At 49.0% G+C, this 19,754-nt stretch overlaps 2 protein-coding genes across 4 annotated transcripts in view; one reads left to right on the top strand and one right to left on the bottom strand.

Annotated features, from left to right (window-relative positions):
• Positions 1-19,754, bottom strand: part of SEPTIN9 (septin 9) — a 133,080-nt gene that overhangs the window by 94,172 nt on the left and 19,154 nt on the right. The window contains exon 2 of one of the 3 annotated variants that reach the window (XM_062639756.1): positions 13,920-13,976. The exons of 1 other annotated variant lie outside the window; for it this stretch is intronic. In XM_062639756.1, the coding sequence (XP_062495740.1) occupies positions 13,920-13,976 (57 nt within the window). Of the gene's footprint in view, positions 1-442; positions 576-13,919; positions 13,977-19,754 lie in introns of those variants that run through there. One more of the 3 variants, XM_062639759.1, reaches the window with a different exon arrangement.
• Positions 2,075-19,754, top strand: part of FOXK2 (forkhead box K2) — a 430,591-nt gene continuing 412,911 nt past the window's right edge. The window contains exon 1 of the mRNA XM_062639755.1: positions 2,075-2,084. The gene's annotated coding sequence lies outside the window, so the exon portion shown is untranslated. The remainder of the gene's footprint in view (positions 2,085-19,754) is intronic.

The following is a 19,754-nucleotide window of genomic DNA, read 5'->3' as shown; positions in this document are numbered from 1 at the left end:
AAACGCGTCTCCATGCCAAGAGCTCGGCTATTTTCCTCCCTCTTCCCAGCTCGCAGCTCTGAGCTAACAGGCTCAGCATTCATCCCCCCGTGCCGTGCGGCACATGGGAGCAGAGGGAGGGGGGGAAAGAGAGACTCAAATGAAATCCAGACTTAGAAAGCAGTTTCTTTCTCCCCCCACTGCTTCCCCCTTCACCCCCCTCCCCGGCTTCTGCTGGAACCACCTTCTGTCTCGAGGGCTCAGGAGGATGGAAAAAAAAAAAGACGAAATGCAGAAAGGAAGTGTTGCAGGAAAAAAAAAAAAAAAGAAGAAAAGAAAAAAATAAAGGAACGGGCTGAAATCCACCCAGAACGTGGCTGTTTCTCTTCTTAAAGTGCAGAAGCTGCTGGCAAGGTAGGAGGGCAGAGGCAGAATATAACACGTTAAAAGATCAATAGCCTACCTGAAATCCGGTCCCTCTCCATTACTAAGGGATATATTTAGCATCCGCGTGTCACAGCCGTCCCTTTTTTCGGTGGCGTCCCCTTCTTTCCCCACTCTCCCTCCCTCCTTCCCTTGCCTCCTCCTCCTCCTCTTCCAAAAAAAGCTCTTTGTCTGGTCTAATTTCTTCAATCTGTTGCAATCATGAATGCATCCAAATTACCACATTTCCATGTGCTGATCATATGTTTGTGCTCCAAACTGAAGTAGCTTTGTCTCTTTGAAACGAAAAGGAAGAGTAAGAGAGGAAGAGAAAGGAGGAAGAAAAAGGAAAAAGGGGGTGCATGACCCAAAAAATCCCGTAACTCCCTGGAATACTCCACCAGGCACAGGGAAACTGGAAATCCCGAGTCCTCTGTAAAAGTCTTAAAGCTACAGCATGCGAGTGTCCAGGGGAGCGCTCCAGCCTCCACAGCTCCCTCCTATATCCACCAGGAGATGCTTAAGGGACTTGGCTCCTCTCAATAACAGAGCGAACAACTCGTCCAGCTTCTCAAATCTCGCCCCGCTTCCCCAGTCTTATTTTGCTGCTATTTCCTCTATCCCCTCCTCCTTCCTTGGCTCCAGCATTATAAAAGAGTGCAGATCCTGCACGTTCCCCCACCCTGCCAGGTCTGAAGTTTCGATTCATGCATAAACTATTCAGCTGATGAAGGCTGACTTCATTCCAAGCACAGCATCACGGGCTGCTGCTGCTGCTGCTACCAGGCAGGACCCGAGCACCGCATATGTTTACTCGCCCTGTGCAACCCACTGGAGAGCTTCACTGCCAGCCCTGGCACTGAGCCTCTTCGCCTTCCTTCCCCTGCAGAGCTGTGATACAAGAGGATTTCTGCAGCCAGCCCAAAAGCGATAGTGAAAGTGGGCAGTTCTTCGTCTTCTCCTTGGTCCCACAGTGGAGTGAGGTGGGATTTGAAAGCAGTTTTCCTTCCCTATGATGCCTTGGCAGGGCACGGGGGTGCAGAGGGAGCAGGGCAGCCCTGTAGAGCCTGTTGCCAGCTCCTCCTCTCCCAGGCCAGGGTGGAGGGATGCGACAGTGATGGGCTGGCCCGCTTGGAAAGTTCCAGATGGCCAATGGCCAGGGCAGGCAGCGGGGACACTGTGTCAGCACCTCCACTGAGACAGTGCCCACACTGCTGCCCAAACCTCCCTTTTTGACCCTCCTGAGTCATCCGCACCGGTTCCTATTGACAGTGGAGCCTGAGTCACCAGCCAGATGTGAGGACACAGCCTCCAAACCCAGAGCTGGGGAACAAGCCATCCCGGAGGCAGGGATGGCAGATGCCAGCAGGGATAGCATGGCCGTTACACAGGCCAAGGTGTGCTGGCAGGACCCCTGCATGCTCCGCACATCACACGTGACACGTTTTGCCTCAAATCACTCACAGTCCACATGGAAAATCACAAGTGTGATAGCAGTGACAAAGCCTGGCTCTCCATTCACTGCCCCAGCGTGGCAGAAGGATCAATGCTTTCCTGTGTGGATGAATAAGCTTCCAAGGAAAGACTCCAGGTGTTACAGGAACTGCTAGGACCTTTGGACAGCCTGGACCTCCATTGTGTTTCAATAGCGTGTGTCTCCCCCATACAGCAGCTGATGGAGTGTCACTGTCACCAAACAGCCAATGCTAAGCAGTGGGGTCAATCCAGCTCCCCCAGCCCAAATTCCTGTTCATTTGCTATTAAAGCTCTGCATATTCCAGCTGCCAGTGCCCAAGGCATCAGAGAGGGGACAATCAGCAATGTTTTCCCACGAACAGGCTGAAACCATGTTTCCTGCCTTAGACGTCAAAGATGCCAAACACAAAGTGAGGACCCAGGGGAGCTGCGTGGCCTCATGTAGCCCAAAGTCTGTTCCACTGCCTCCACCGAGCAGAGCAGCCTGTATTGCCAAACCCCTTACACTGGAGAGGGAGGGAAAAGCTCAGGGGAAGTATCAAGAAAGGAAGAAGGTGAATGGAAAGGAAGAAGGGATGAGGGCAGCACACACATTTCAGCCTGTAGGTTTTAACCCATCACGATCCAGGTGATTAGGAGAGACAGAGCAAAGGCATCATTTCTGGCAGGGCAGATCACCATGAGACACTCAGGGAAGTGAATCCAAATGATGATTAATGCAATCGACCTTGAAATTCATATAACCTTCAGGCAGATACTCTCATTCACACTTCAAATCCTCAAGCAAAGGATTCACTTTAAAGGTGCAGTGGTGTCTCTGAAGCAGTGCTTGCAAAGTGCTCCTGCCACAGGCAGTGGTGACACTGGGGTGTCTGTTGGAGGGAGGGGAGTGCTCAGCCTCACCATGCCCATGACTGGGTGTTGGGGTTTTCTCCCTTCAAAGGTGCAGTTCAGCAACCTGTATGTTACAGGGCTGGGGGTCTCCCACCCTCCCTGGGTTTGAGAAGATCACCACATGCCTGTTTAAATGGGTTTTCGGTGGTCTGTGCACTCTGCAAGTCTATATAAAGATAATTTATACTGCGTTTTCTAATACTGCTTTTAAAAGGGTTGGTGGGGGGGAGGAAGTCAAGCACATCTAAGGCTTGGGAAGGGCACAGAGAGCTCTCCCCTGGTTCAGGCTGTCTTATTGGGGTGCAAGGCCCCCCAGACCTGTCCTTTGGCAAAGCCACCAGGGGAGGGAAGAGGCAGGAGCAACCTTTAGGCAACCACTGCTATCTGCCGTAAAGATAAATCCAGCTTCCATTTGCAAACAAGCAGCTGAAAGCAAGCAAGAGCCTTGCTCCCACACTGCCCTGTGCTTGCAGAGGCTGGCACAGGGAGGCACACGCTTTCCCTTGCCCCACCTCACAGGTTTAAATATTAACCACGGATGGCAGCCAGAGGAAGCATTGCCAGGTACAGAGAAAGCTAGGAAGGAAATCACAGTAAGGAAAGCAACCCAAAACCTGTTCCAGGCTTAGCCTGAATTCTTTCTCTCTCACACCTTTCCTAGACTAACCCAGCAATGCCCAAGTCCTTTGCTGAACTGTAAACTGCTTGTTGTGTATGAACACATAGGGAAGGTGCTGTGAAGACAGCACAAACTCACACCCCTCCCAGATCCCAGGACATCACTGCGGAGCCAGGAGGGGATTTAGGGCTAGTGACGCTGTCACCAGCCACAGCAGCTGCCACCATGGTACAGATGCCTGCAGGTACGAACTCAGATCCTGTTTGCAATTCCTTGTCTGTCTCACGAGGTTTATGCTGTGATTAGTTCAACCAACAGAAGTGTTATTTGCTTTTCTACCCAGTTCACACACACAGCCCCATAGTCACCACTCGCCACTCCCAACCAGGCTAGTAGCAAACCCCAGCCCTGCTGCTGAGTGAGCTGGGAAGGGTGAACGTGGCAAGTCCATGCAGTGATACAGGTTCTGCATTGACAAAAGTGCTGGGAAGCAGCCAGAGCAGCCAAAGACCTCCAGGGCCTGGAGAGGCACGAAAAATGGGGGTTCAGCTGACTCTTTCACTAGCTCAGCTATCTGCAGTGCTAGTGAGCTGGGAGAAGAGGACAGAGGGGAGGACAGAGCAGAGCAGATCTAAATCAACTTGCGGACAGTGAAGCATTTTCACATGAGGAAATACAGGTCCAAACTCAAACAGTGCAATCAAATGCTCATCCATTATATTCCCCCTATGCCATTTACCCCCAGGCTGGACCCAGCCAGCAGATGACATTATCTGAGCCTTTGCTGTTTGCTCCAAAAACCTTTCATTTACATTTATATGAGCCTTGAGGATAGGGAAGGAAAAACATGCTGGCTAAAATTCTTGGTTTGTCGTTTTTCCAAATGAAAAAACAACAACGAAAAGCAAACCCCAAAGCAAGGAGATCCCCTCTTTCCTAGGTGCCCTGGGTTCAGATGTAGCAGTCATTTTTCTCCTTTTTAGTAGCTGGTGCAGTGCTGTGTTTTTGACTTTATCCTGAGAACAACACTGATAACACACCAATGTTTTTAGTTGTTGATCAGTAATGTTTACTCTGATCAAGGACTTTTCAGTCTCATGCTCTGCCAGGGAGGAGGGGCATGGGAAGCCAGGAGAAAGCAGACCCAGGACACTCGACCCAAACCAGCCAAAGGGGTATTCCATACCACAGCACGTCATGCCCAGTATAGAAACTGGGGACAGTTACCCAGAAGGGCCAGATCGCTGCTCAGGTTGGGCTGGGTATGAGTCGGCAGGTGGTGAGCAGTTGTATTCTCTTCCCTTGTTACTTCCCTTATCATTATTACTATTGGTGGTAGCAGCAGTGGTTTGTGTTATACCTTAGTTACTGGACTGTTCTTAACCCGTGGGAGTTATATTCTTTTGATTCTCTTCACCATCCCTCCTGGAGTGGGGGAGAAAAAGGCAGGGAGCGAGGGAGTGGCTGCATGGTTCTAAGTTACTGGCTGGGCTTAAACCCCGACACCAGGGAGGTGCTTATCCTCTGAATGCTGCTGGCTTGCTCTTTTGCCAGTTGTGTTTTCTTCATCTCCTCACACGTCCACCACCCCCTCCCAGCTGGGCTGGAGCTGTTCTGCCCTGGACCACAGCTTTTGGTTGCCAAGCACTGTTTTGCCCATCCCTCCTTATTTTCTCAACACAGGGAACCACAGATCCTCCCAAGTTACTTCTTTACCCAAGCCGAAGCCTATGCCCAGGACACAGAGCACATCACCACCCAGAAGCACGTATGACAATTACAGCAGGGGATTGCTAAAACAGCAGCAGCACATCTCCCCTCCTGCCCTTAGCCCATGCAGCACCTCTAGATGATGCCTATACAAGTGCTCCTGTGTTCTGTCTCACCCCATAGAGGGATGTATCTTTAAGGAAAGCCCCTGTTAGAGCTCTCCTCTGTGCTGGCTCTCAACCTCTCTGCCTGAAAGGCTCAAACTGCCGGAAATCCCTTGCATATCCTCCCGGGCTCTCTGCTCACGCTTTAGCACTCATGTGCTGAAGTATTAATAGCTGCCGGCAGTGCAGTGAGAGGAGAGGAGAGGCGAGGCAAGGCAGAAGGACTGGACACTCACCCTCCTGGGAGAGCACAGGGGTATCACATAAATATTAACTCTTCCACCATCGTCTGCTTATGTTTTCCTTCCTGGACTCCTCAGTACCATCACTCTTGCCCTCTCAACACTCTATCTTCCACAACACACTCCTTGAGTCCCCCAAATAGGGATGCGACTCCATACCTGGAGGTCTGTGGTCATTCCCTACCAAGCAGGTCCTGAGGGAAGGCAGGATTCCCAACATTATTGCTGGATTTGCTCTCCTTTGAACAGCAGACATATGGTCTGCAGCCTCCTGCCCCCTGAGCAGGTCACTACAACAGCTCTTACCTGGAGAAGGAGCCAGCAAAGAGCAAAGTTTGAGAGTGTGTTACCCCTTGGGTACTGGAAGCAGGCAGACGAAAGGAAGAAAGACTGCACCAAACCCTGGAGCACCACTGGGCTGCTGTTCTTACTTTCTGGGTTTATCTAATATGGCTGGGCACAGGCTGCATTACCCACTGCTCCCTTCCACCATCCTTGCCCCAAACAGCAATGGAGCCACCCCAGCCATAGCACAGAGGCCAGATCCTGCACTTCACTAGCACCGCAGCAGCAACTGGCTCAGTTGGAAACCTGTGCCATTTCTAAGCACTTTACACATGGGCTTGTGTGAAGAAACACTCTGCTCCTGTGTGTTGAAGCAGCTCCTCTGGCATGGAGGGACCAGGTTATTTGTTTCACCCTTTTCAGGCGAATCCCTAAACATGGATATTTTCTAAAGGCTGCTGCCTATTGAGGCACCTACAGGCAAGGGGGTGTCTCCTGCATGGATTTCACTGGGTTACTTTACTGAAACATAGACAGATGCTGCCTTGGTGTGATGCAGAAAGAGGACACTCCATTGTCTTGTCCTGCCCAAAGTCCCCATTGCTGGAGAAAGGCCAATCTGCTGAAGGACAGAAAACACTCCAGAATTTGGCTGTAGACCTTGTTTTCACTTAGCAGCAGAATCATCCATGCCTGGACACTCGTCTGCACATCACAACGTGCTTTTGACCAGAAAATTTAAACGGAGGAGGGACTGCTTACCAAGTCAGTCAGTCAGGAATGCCTCTTGCTGCTGGTGCTTTTCTTGGACCTCACTGATTGCTTTCATGCAATTTCAGCAGAGATCTCAGCAGAGACTTTGCAGGTCAGCCCTGACATCCACAGTGCTTTGTCATTAACCCAACTGCAGAGTTGCCTTACAAACAAGTCATCTCTCTGCAAGAAAAGGCATGAAAGGCTGCACTCCTGCCTTTTTTGCAGTCCTAGACACCAGATAAATATAGCAAGGAGCAAATCCACGCTCTCTGCCTAAGGTACAATTAGGGGGTTTGGTAAGCACCAGCCACCACAGGATGTGCTGACCTCGGAGGCTCAGAGGATGCCTGTGGCAGCAGCCAGGGCTCAGGAATCTACCCCTGCCCAAGTGATGAGGGACACCAGATTTTGAGGGGCAAAGGGAATGTTGAGCAGCCATGAGCTGGTCTGCCAACATGCCCAAGAGCAATGTGTAAACTGACATTTCAGCAGCAAAGAGATGAGAGAAATAAACACCATGGAGAGACGCGTGTATTCACCCAAGGAAAACACGACCACACACAGCTGTGTCGGTAACCATGAGCTCGCAGTACAGACCAGGTGAAGACATACCAGGCCTGCTTCCTCATTTTGTTAATTTTCTCCCTGTTTCTATGGGAAAGGCACAAGATGCCATATTCCACACATGCACATTTCCAAAGCTGTCCCACTCCTCCAGTGCCTGTCGGCTGGAAGCATGTCCATTCACTCCCATCAGCCGAGGAGGGCTTTTCTCTGCCTGCTCCATCCCCTCCTGCATAGGCACCTTGAGTCAGCCACATCCCAGCACAGCCATGTCCCTCACAGGATACAGGCTGGGGCTGGCAGAGATACTAACAAACATTTCTTTCTCTCAGCACTGTGTTTTGGTCTAGAGGAATAGGAATTTTCCCTCCATCCTTCACAATGGGATGAGACAAAGAAATGAGATCAAACCATACCTCACTGCTATTCCTCTTCTGTGCTCTCCCACATCCTTCCTGCCACAGCTAATATAAGGTTCTCTTGAAAGAGTGTTATAAGCTTTCTCCAGAGACACCTGGTCCAGAGGTGATAAACAACTTCGCTCCAGGACTACTGCTGCTGCCCTGGAGGAGCTGCACTCTGCATTTCTACATCTCCTGTCCTCAGGGGAGCCCTGTGGACCTCACCAGCACTCATAGAATCATAGAATAGTTAGGGTTGGAAAGGACCTTAAGATCATCTAGTCATCAACAAATCCATATCACAGTATGTCGAGTATCTTCAAACACAGTGAGCAGCTAAAGCCCCCAAACATTACAGAGGATTAAATCCCTAGTCCTTCCTGAACAACTGATTTACGGTTTACTGTCTCTGGTTTCCTCACACCGGAGCCCAAAGTGTTGTACAAAGAAAGCATCAGGAGATCTACCTACCCCCCTGCAATGCCCAGTAGCCTTTTGGGATTAAGAGACTGTACCTGAGACTGGAGATGAATCACAGGTATTGAAAATGACCAGGACAAGCGAGTGCTGAGCACATCCCTCAGTGGCAAAGATGCCCATGGCTCCTATCACTATTCCTTAATTTTACCTGTGCAGTCAAATGCCTGTGCAGCCTCATTCATTGTAAGTAACACACACGTGCTGGAAGCACGTGGGAGCCCCACAGGACTCTTGCAGGCAGCTTGGAGCGCACGTGGCAGCATTATGCAAGCACCATCTTCATGTGTGTCCCTGCAGGAAACCAGGCACCTGAACCGTAAGCAGCCTTTTCACTTTTAACTTCTCCTTGCCTGGAGTTGGGGTTTCCTGCAGAGCTGTGCTGCTGCAGAAAGGACTCTTCAGGCTGGCTGCTGAGCAAGCTTCACTCTTTGTTACTTTGCCCTTGTGATGAGAAAGACCAAGAGGACACATGTCAAATGAGGGCTTGTCACTAGGGAGCCTGGGGGGGAGCAAGTGGTGCATGTGTGTGGGGACACTCTGGCACGGAGATGAGTGCAGCTGTGGTGACCAGTGCGGTGCTTAAAACAAAGGGGAATAGAGGCTGCCCAAAGTTATTCGTATGACCTCATCTAGGGACACATCCAAAGCCACAAGGCTGCAACCAGAAATCTCTAGTTAACCCCTCTGCCGCTCCACCAAGGTGAACAGCATGTCTGTGCTTAAAATATCACACTGCAAAGAGACATGCAAGCCCACAGCTTCCAGCCGGAGCAGCAGCGCTGCCCTCAGAGCCTGAATCCCAGAATGCCAATGGGAAGCTAAAAAAGGATGCAGAAAAGGTTAGGACAACCTAAACTTCTGGACCAAGGTTTACAAGAGGGGTTCCCAAAGTCAGACATCACATGTGGAGGGCTGTGCTGTGCAGTGGGGGTGCCCGTGTCTGAGCTGCAGACGCGTGACAGTCCTGGCAGCATTTCCCTGGGAAAAAAGCCTCCAAAAGCTAATGGTTTTTAGAGCACTCTGAATTAGCTTGTGTAACAGGAATCATGTACGCTCCACTAGGGAGCCCCTGGCTTTTGGCATTTGCTTATTTCCACTCTTTTGGTTAACCCACAACCTCACATAAACCAGTCTCTAAAGCTGTTCTTTTACAGACTCCAGGCATGAAGAGAGAAGACGGTCCTCAAGGTAGGTACTAAATGGAGAGATGGAAACAACAAGATCTATCACCATATCTACTTTTAACTCACTGCCTGAATCTGGAGCATCCCAAATTAGTGAACCCTGCCGAAATCCTGTTGACCCTGCTGAGGTGATGATGCTCATTTAAACTGTGCCCATCATGGTCAGTGAGGTCCTAGAGCTTCTGCCCCAAGCAAAAGGTCACAGGCTCAAACCACAACCAGCATCTTTGAACCATCTCACTCATCCTGCATATTCAGCCCCCATTTGCCCACACACTGTGGCTTCTGACCACCATGTCTACCACCATCAACCTAAAGGGTGGACAAGGGTCTTGAGCTGGTGCATCAACAAACATGTCTGGTGTGGGAGTGCCTCCACTTTATACCCAAGGAAAGTATTTAGACATTACTGTGAGGGTGGTGAGACACTGGAGCAGGCTGATGAAGGAAGCTGTGAATGCCTCATCCCTGGCAATGTTCAAGGCCAGGTTGGATGGGGCTTAGAGCAACCTGCTCTAGTGGAAGGTATCCCTGCCTGTGGCAGGGGGTTGGGACTGGATGGGCTTTAAGGTCCCTTCCAGCCCAAACCAGTCTTTGATTCTGTGATTATGAGACAAATTGCCCCAATGCAGGTTTCATGACATCAGCGAGTGCCCCTTTCCAATGCAACTCAGATAGCCAGCCTTGAGCTTCATGCCTCTAAATTATGCCCTACGCTTCCAAAAAGCACCAGCACAAGTTGTGGTTGACCCTCAGCCAAGTGCTGATGATGCAGAAGTGGGGCCGCTCGCGCCCTGTCTGTTTTGGATAGAAGAGCTGTGCCTGCCCTGGAGTGCAGCTGGCCCTGGCTGCCTGCCCCTGCTCCAGCTCCAGGCAGCCGTGCAGCCAGACAAAGGCTGAAACAGGAAAGCTGAGGCACCTGCTCCCCTCCCATCCCTTTGGGATCTCTCCTGAACAAAGCACCTGACCCACCAATAGCACTGGTCCTGGAGCAGTCCTGCTGCCACACAACTGGAAGGCATCCTCTTCCTTGCATTCACCTACAGAAAAAACATGCTGGTTTAGCTAAATCAGTAAGCTCTACCTTTTTTCTGGACCCTCTTGCTTTATTCCTGCCAGGGAAATTCCTTCCTCTTAGCAAAAACTGAATTGTAGGCTGGCAACAAATCAAAGTACAGAGCACAGCTGGCTGCCCGACAGCAATATGATGCTGATTTCTACCACTCCAACTGCTCTGGGGCTGTTTTGTGGCCGGCTGGGGAACACATTGCTGCTCCGGATGGCAAATGTCAGCAAATACTTCTCACTTTCAAATTCATCTGGTACAGCTGTAGAAAAATGAAGTGGGAATAACTTCCCTGACACACTATTCTTCGCTAGTGTGGTTGACATGCTGGAGGGAAGGGATGCCATCCAGGGGGACATGGACAGGCTCGAGAGGTGGCCCTGTAAGAACCTCATGAAGTTCAACAAAACCAAGTGCAAGGTCCTGCCCCTGGGTCAGAGCAATCCCCAGTACAAACACAGGCTGGGCAGAGACTGGATTGAGAGCAGCCCTGAGGAGAAGGACTTGGGGGTGTTTGGTGAGGAGAAGCTCCCCATGACCCAGATTCAGTGTGCGCTTGAGCCCAGAACCCTCCAGGTGCTGGGCTGCGTCCCCAGAGCGTGAGCAGCAGCTCAGAGAGGGGATTCTCCCCCTCCACTGCTCTCTGGGGAGACCCCTTGCACTGCTGATTCAGCTCTGGGGCAGCAGCACAAGAGGGACGTGGAGCTGTTGGAGTGAGTCCAGAGGAGGCCATGGAGATGCTGCAAGGGCTGGAGCAGCTCTGCTCTGGAGTCAGGCTGAGAGAGCTGGGCTGGGTCAGCCTGGAGAAGAGAAGGCTCCTGAAGGGGAGACCTTAGAGCAGCTCCAGTGCCTAAAGGGGCTACAGGAAACCTGGAGAGGTTCCTCAGGTACAGGTGATAGGAACTTCATTTTTGCAACCAAAGGAAAACTAAGCCAAAGCATAGGATTCACATATCCCTAAATGTAGATACCTAAATAAATTATGGTCCCACATTATCCTATAGGGTTATGGATTCCTCCAAGAAGCTTATTCTTCCCAAAGTCAGAAAGTGTCTGAGAGCCCTAACAGCTCTCTCCACTGACCAGCCTGGACGAGTCCACCTCATTAGCTTACCTGGCAGTATGCAGCAGGCCCATACAAACAAAAACCATCAGCTCCAAAGCCCTGGAATCACTGCTAACTGAACAGCAGTGGATGCCAACACCATACAACCACTTTCACAGGGATGAGTAAAACTGAGAAGCATCACAGAATAAGGTTTCCAAAACAGATCAACATCAGATCTCCAAGTTCCTTCTATCAATGTCTGTCTGAAAGCAATACATGGTGTGGGGGTGACTGTGTAGTACCTAGACCCCAAGAACTAGGGTGGCAATGTTTAAGGTGGCAAAGAGCACAAAGCAACCCCTTCTGCAGTGCCTCACTTGCAATGCCTGCTCAGTCATCCCAACCCCAGTTTGTCTTTTACAGGAATAAAAGCTTCTGGGTGCAAGGCCAGATGTGCAGAGGGGAACGTTTGGACCTGAAACAAGGGGAAATTGAGCTGCAGTTCTAGGGAGTCCTAAATATTTACTGCAATCCAAACTGGAGTACTGACCTGCTCATTTGACTTTAACATGGAAAAAATATTAACATTTAAAAGGTCTCTCACCAGAGAAGTGCCAAAGTATGTAATTAGAGGCTAAAGAAAACAAGCTTGAACAAACGTGCTGTGTCTTTCAGCTCAGATTCTCTACACACCAGTTACCTTTGGAGCTGTACCAACTCTCCCTTCTGTCCTCAGACATAGATATATGAAGGCACACGGTGCCAGGGCTGAGACTGCAACTTTGGTTTTTGCACATGCAGAAAATAAACCTGCTTTTAAGTTCAAAACTACCAGTTTCTGCACTGGTGGCTGAATTTTGAAGCACCAGCTTCAAGATACAGCTTTCCTTTGCACTGAACAATCACTGCCATGAAGCTTTAGCCCCCAGGGCCAATACCACGATTCCACACTAAATTACTGCTCAGTGCATTTTTCCTGGGTTTTGACATTAGTTTGGGGACAAGTGGCCTGCTCTGACCATATTTACATCCTCCCACTGGTACACCACAGCATCAAGGTTGGAGATGGTGACAGTGCACAGCTGAGAAGCTCCAGATGCAAAGCAGCAAGTGTGCCAGCAGCAGGACAGCGGCACAGCATGCCATGTCTCCATCACCCTTGTCTGTGCCAGGACGTGAATACCTGTCCCTGTGCTTCTCATGGGTGTTTGACAAGGGCCAGGCAGACAGCGTCACAGCTCCCAGGGTATTTAAGCACATGCTTAACCAGATGTCTGTGACTAATCCCCATTCCACATGTGCTGATGCCTCGATACAGCAAAGCACTGAAGTCACCGCTCCAGGACAGCATCCTGAGGGTGGCTTTCTCCTCCCACCCACACAGAGGGAAAAGCTGGAAACAACTGTTTTGATAAGTACATCTGGGAGCTGAGACAGGATATGAGGGCTGAGAAGATGAATTGAAATAACAAATCAAGCCCCCAGGGAGCAACTGTGAGTGACAGAGCATCCAAGAGGATGAAATCCCTGGGCCAGAGTGAGGTGAGGAGGAGGTGAGTGAGGTTCTTGCGGGGACAGACTGATTGCAGCAAGCAGCAGAGACCACTGTCAGCATTCCAGAGAAAATGCCAGAGAAGGCAATGCCAAGGGGAAGTCACACATCTCAGTGAAGGAAATGTGAAGGAAGGTTTCAATGGCAGCAAAGCACCTGCTAAGAAAGATGAATGTATCTGATGTACAACGGACCCGGATTCCAGAGACAGACGCTTCCCTGCAGAGCAGTGCAGGTTCATCAGAGGGGCCAGTACAGCCAGCAAAAGGGTCCAGGAAATCAAAACATCCAGAAATGGGCTGTCTCAGCTTCGTTTTGTGTATTTCAGACAAGAACAGTGAAATTTTCTACTCAAAGGGGATAATTCGGGTCAGGACAATGCAGGTAAGCACCAGGGATGTGTCTCTGTCCCTGGGCAGTCCCAACATGTCATGCAAATGCAAGCAGAACAGATGGGCTCAGGTACTCACAAGCATCAAGACTTTTGCTATTGCTTTCCCGAGGCAGAAAAACACCTTTTCCAAGACAAAATCCCTCCCACCTCTTTCCTTCTGAATCAGAAACAGCTTCAGAAACATTAAGCTGCAATTAGGAGTGTAAATTGAGTCACAAGCACATATAATCCATAAATCTCCACATCCAATAAAAAATAATAGCTAAGGAGAGTATGAAAGAGCTGCTAATTACTAAAGCTGTATTTCAACCTGGGGCCATTGCTGCTGTCTGGTGCCTTGTGTTAGACCCCTTGAATTGAGATGGGGATTTCTAATTATTCTCTCTGGACCCATTACCCAGTAATTAATTACCCTTTCATTTAATATTTCTCATGTTCATAGTTCAGGGTTGGGATTTTTTTGGTGTGTGTGTTAATATATACGCACTGGTTCATACATACTGCTCTTGACAGCAGAGCTCTGCACTTATCAAGCAGGCAGCTTTGACTTTCAAACCACAGCCAGTGGACAGGAGGCAGGTAGTGTGATCCCTGACAGTTACTTCTTGTGGTCTCTCAGTTTTTAGTTTATACTTTTTTATTGGATGAGGAAGTTTTAGAGAGAGAAATTTCTGAAGCTTACTTGGACTCATCTGGTCACTGAGCCTCCGAGGTCTCCCGCTGGAAGTCCTGCTGATTCCTAAAGCAAGAAGAAAATTTGAATGGGCCAAGGGAGTTAATGTGAATGTAGCATGTGGAGCAATCCCCCTACTCTGACTGTATCTGGCAAGGCACGTTTTCTGTTGGGAATCTGCTCTGCATAACGTTCTCTGCAACTGAAGGAATGCTATATGTTATTTTAAACAGAAAACCACCTGAAGGGAGACCTCCACCTTTCCCTGAAGATGTCAAACATTATTATTCAAACATAGCAAACCCACAAACATATTTACACTTTCCAGAAACACCAGAGATAACTTTTGAAACCATTAAGTGGGACACGCACATTCACCTCTCACTCCAGGATGTTTTATCCTGGAGACAAGTGCAGGAGACAAGAGACAGGTTTCCTGGCTGAGAGAGGGAAGCACAGGCATGTAAGGACCAGCACATGCCCTGCCCTGTCAGAGAGCTCAGCAAAGAAGCTCCTGCACAGAGACCACATACCAGATGTGCTTGGCCTCGTCAGCAAGCTCAGCTGCAAGGACAGCAGCAGCTCCTGCATTCAGCACTACAGGAAAGCAAGTGGGGGCTCATTTTTGGCTGGACTTCACCCAGCATCATGGGAACACATCATGTACAAGAACCCTGCCGTGAGGTTAGACCCGTTGGAACATGGGATGCATTGCATGTTCCAGGCAGATGCTAAACCAGACCACAGTGATCCAGATGTTGAGCTAATTCTGCTCCATCTTTTTTAACAAAGAAAAGTATTCATCATATTCATTGGGTTAGCACATGGTTAATGCATAAGCACCATGCTGGAGGAAGATACATGGACATCTTAAGGTACCCTACATCATACGTTACATTGAAAGACATACCCCAGACACACCTGTCTCCTCCATTCCCATACTCAGTTCAGAAAGTAATCAGTAACTCCCTGCCTGCCTCCCAGACTCCAGGCAAGCCAGTGGGACCTCCTGGCTACAGCAGCATTCTAATCCATCAGCAACTCATTTAACTTCTCTGCCATTCCAGCTGCCTCTTTGTAATGTGGTGACTGCCACGGCATTCCTTTCCCAGGGATGCTGAAAATCTCAGCAAGAACCAAACTTCAACTTAGCAAGCCTTTGGTTAAGCCCTAGCCATGCACAGAAACCAGATGTCGATTACTGCCTCAGTTTCTCTTTTCTTGGCACAATAAATGGTGACACAAATGAATGCAGAGAAGCACCTCCTGTGGGATGTTATACTCTGAAACTACCCCAAAAGCTGGGATATCTTGATACAGGGATTCCCAGAAGGTCTGGCACCTCCTCAGTCTCTGTGGGTCTTGCTAGAGGAACAACAACTCCAGAATGGTGTCTGTCATCTCCAATCAAATGCTGAAGCTGTCAAGCTCCAGAATGGAGCCACAGGGATTAAACCAGCACCAATTTCAGTTGTAGAACACCCCTAAACTGTGATTTGTAACACAGCCACAGCCTCACAAACCCTGTCAGCTGGAAGAGTGCACCATACAAGAAAAAAGGCAGGAAATCTTTCATACCAATGAGCCCTGGGCTGGAGGAAGGGAGGGAAAGAGCTGCCTGGCAACTCAACATGGAAAAAGCATCTCATGCTCGGAACCTTTTGCTTACATATATTTATATGTAGGTTCATTCTCTCTCTCCCTTTCCTTTTCTAACATAAAAAGCCTCTGTGCCTACCACATCATGTGGCTGAACCACAGGGCTGGCCCAAGAAAGCAGCGGTGCTGCCTAACTGAGGTAGCACAAGGAGAACTCATGGCAGGCACCACCCAGAGCCATCACCCAGCTCAGCTCTGCCCCTCAAAGAGTCCCACAGCCGAAGGGTCAGACACAGAGGTGGGACTGCTCACACACAGGCATGAGCACCCAGCCTGAGCTCTCCAGAGCTTTATCTGTACTGCAACAGGGCAGAGTGCTGCTGCACACATCACTCAGCATGCAGTTTCCATTACTGACAGTGAGAGAAGGGCTGAAGTTTCCAGGGGCTGGCACTATATCCAGCATTATAAATGTATTATTTTTTTCTATTAAACCCAATCCTGACATTTTCTTCTCAATTATTTTCTCCCCTCCGTTTATTGCCTCTTGCTGGTGTACAGTCAGGATTTCTACCCTGCTCTATCAGATCTGCTGGACAATAAGTAAAGGGATTAAACCAGCAAGAATGAAAAGGGGTATTTCCTCTGCTCAACAGAGTTTTAAATAGCACTGCTTCAATCTGGGAAGAGGAGGGAGCGCTACGGCTTCCAAGCCAAACTTGTTAAGTGTGGTGTCCCACTGCCCCTCCAATAAGGGAGGAGCCATGCACAATCCTGGAAAGCAGATAAACAGCAGAGAAAGCTGGCAGCCTAGCAAGACAGGAGAAGATCTGTAAAAAAAAAAAAAAAAAAAGGAAAAGGGATGGGAAAAAAGAAAGGAAAAGGGAAAAGAAAGGAGAAGGGGAAAAGAGGAGAGGGAAAAGAAAAGAGGAGAGGGGGAAAAAAAGAGAAAAAAGGAAAAAAAGGAAAAAACAACTGCTAAAAATATGCTGGTCTGAACACCCTGCCAGGGAGGCAGCACTGCGGGCAGGATAGAGAGCATCAGCGTGCTGAGCGTGCTCTGGGGTTACCTCTATTTATAGCATGGAAGCAGCAGGCTGAGCCCCTGCTTTGAGCTGTGAAAGGAAAATCAAAGGCTTCCATCCCAGACACAGTGTCTATGAGTCTTCCCTCTTAACGCAGTTCAAATGCCCTCAAGCCATCCTATAAATTTATTGTAGTGCACAGGACTAAGGAACATAATGAAATATGCTTTATTTAGCTGAAATGAGGAATGCTTCCCCATGTCCCCGGCAGAATGCCTCTAAAATGGAAGAGTCGAATAGTTAAAATTGGTCAGTCCAAGAACAGTTCATTCATCTCGGCGGATGTGCTGCAGCAGGATGGAGTTAGAACATTCCCAGAGCTCAGCCTCACCTTGGCTCACTGGCTGAGCAATGGTTTTTCTCATTTTATAATCAACAGCTAATTCCCTCTAGATCCATAGGCTGGGACTCTATGGTGCAGCAGAAAGGCAGCGGCAGCAAAGGACACTGGGCGTACAAGAAGCCAAGAATTGCTCCAAGCGGGTTGTGTCAGTGTAAGCAAGATTCCTGCCAGGCTCACGTTTAAACCGCTCCCTCCTTCTTTTAAGACAAAGATTCTACTATTTCATGCATCTTGCAGCTGCTGATAAAGAACCTGGTATGGAAACACAAGTATCTTATAGGTGCTTACCCTGATGTAGAGGGAGACTGAATCCAGCCTGTTTGGAGAAACTGTCCTTGCTACAGAGTGACTTTTCCCTAGAGCTACAAAGGGAATTGCCAGAGATGTTCACCTCCAATACAGTCAACATGTACATTGTCCAAAACACATCAGTTCTCCCAGGATACACCCCAAACTTTGTATGGATGCAGATAACAACGAGACAGGCCACTTGAGATTTATTCCCTTCTCACAGTAAGTGAGCCAAGCAGCTACACTCACATGATGTAAATATCAAAAGAACAAATGAGCAATTTCCATTATCAATAGAAACCACAGGGTGAAGACAAACAATGGAGGATGCAACCCAGGAACTCGCTCTCTCTACACAGTCCAGTAAAAACAAAAACCAAACGAACAAAAAGAACCCAAATCAAACCAAAGTCTTGTTGGAAAGGGACGAGCCAAAACTAGCGGGAGACATCCCTCACTGTGCTGGAGTCAGCCAAGCGGCACCAGCTCAGCTGAGCAGCCAGCATGACCCTTGCTTCTGTTAAAAGTATTTGCTAGTGGGTCTGAAGTCAGAAAACACAGCTTTCTTCATCACCCAGCACAAACGTGTCAGGGTGTCCGGACAGCACCGGAGATGTCTCCATTCAAGAGCAGTTTCCTCCTGTGGAGATTTCTGCACTCTCAGTTTCCCAGAGCAATCTCCTGGGTGTACAGGTCTGGGCTTAGACTTCAGCTTTGGCGCTGAGGTGATGGGAGAACCCTTAGCAGAGCAACACTTCAGAGGTGTCTACAGCACTTACACAGCCCGGGCAGTTTTTAAAGCAAAGGCTGACATTCACAGTTGATCACTCCAGGGCAGGATCGGCACCAGCCTGTACACTGTGCAGGGGCACAGCCCTGCCTCCTGTGATCCAGCCTGCCCTTTGCCATCCCCTCGAGCCATCCTGCTGTCGCGGGTAGGGAGGCTAGAAGATGGCAGCAAGGTTATCACTTCATTTGCCCTGCAGCGTAGAGCTGGCACAGGGACCAGTGCAGACTGCTGGGACAGTTTCACACTCCCTTTTAGGATGTACGTGTTCATTGCAACACTCTCAGGGCCACAAAGCGTGTGAAATTGCTCTCTTTTTATCGACTTCACAGGTACTATCCAGTCAGTGGACAAGAGATTGCCTTCACCAGCCCCTGTATTTCATCCTGCTTCACATAGACAAGCTCTAAAACCTCCTTAGATAAAAAGCTGGAGAAGACCTCATCACTACCAAGCCCTGGAGCTATTAACAGGAGAATAACTCGGACATGGTTTGATCCACACTGCACAACCCAGCTGCTGGAGACCGAGCCATAAAGTTTTCATGCTTGCATAGGACATCACCTTCAGAGGCAGAGCCCTGCACAGAAAGCTGCGGGTGTCACAGTGAGGGCAGAGGAGGTCTGGTAGAGCAGAGTTCTGCAAGGGAGAGACATCTATCTGCAGAGTAGCAAAGGAATGAGGATCTCTATCACTTCAAGCCCAAATCCAATGAACCACACAATTCCTACTTCACTTCTATTAACTTGAAATCCACTTGCAACAATAAACTCAAAAGGAATATGGGAAAAATATTCATGCTCATTTCCAGCACTAATCAGAAACATGCACTGAAGAATAAAAACACTTTTCCAGATTCTATGTAATAGGATTCTTTACAAAGCACCCCCTCCTGGGGTGTAGGATGCTGACGGAATGGAGGGATGCTGTTCCCAAGGTGCACTGATTACAGGCTCAGGAGCAGACCACTATCTCCTCCAACACAGTTGCCACCACATGGGTGCACCAACAAGCTGCATGTGTCTAGGTTGAAGGTCTATAGGTATAGAGCATACAACCTAAACCAACAGCAACCATTTCCCTCACGTGGGAGCTGGATATCATCAGGCTGGGGCCAGACAACACTGCTAATCAGCATAGCCCTATTGACACAAGTGGAGCCATGAGTTCACACATAGAAAGGACCCAGCCCAAGCGTGGATTACAGATAACCCTCAAGGAAACCACAGGAAAACTGACATTAGCAAGATGAATATATTCCTACCACAATGTTATACTTCTTTCAGGTGCCAAACACTAAAAAATGCTCCAAAACTTGTCCTAATGATAAGAGGCAGAAAGAATTAAGCCTCAATTTTTCTGATGCTAGAAAGGCTCCCCCAAACCCAGCAGTGGTCTTCCCTAAGCTCCTGGCTGCAGCAAAGGGGGGAGTTAGGTAGAAGAACCAGTCTTGCACATGGCTGTAGAAGATGGCAGGGGACCCAGCACCTTAACCTTGGCTCAAGTTCAGGCTTCCCTTCAAGACTTTAACTCAAATTCAACTGCAGTAATCCTCAGGAAATCAGTTATTTCATCCTTAGAGCTCAAGGCCAGAAAATTGCTTGGACTGACCTGCAAAATCCACACCACACGTTTTTATCCAGTCACCATGAATTCAAGCTGGTGCTTGAACAAAGTCTTGGCTTTTCAGAAACATTCAATCTCAATGTCAAGATTAAAACATTGGAGTGACCCCAAGT

Source organism: Pezoporus occidentalis, unplaced genomic scaffold, assembly GCF_034315485.1.
Source record: "Pezoporus occidentalis ecotype Australia unplaced genomic scaffold, CSIRO_AGI_Poc_V1 ctg62, whole genome shotgun sequence".
NCBI lineage: Eukaryota > Metazoa > Chordata > Aves > Psittaciformes > Psittacidae > Pezoporus > Pezoporus occidentalis.
The sequence above is the reverse complement of the archived record's forward strand: the minus strand, read 5'-3'. Positions and strand labels throughout refer to the sequence as shown.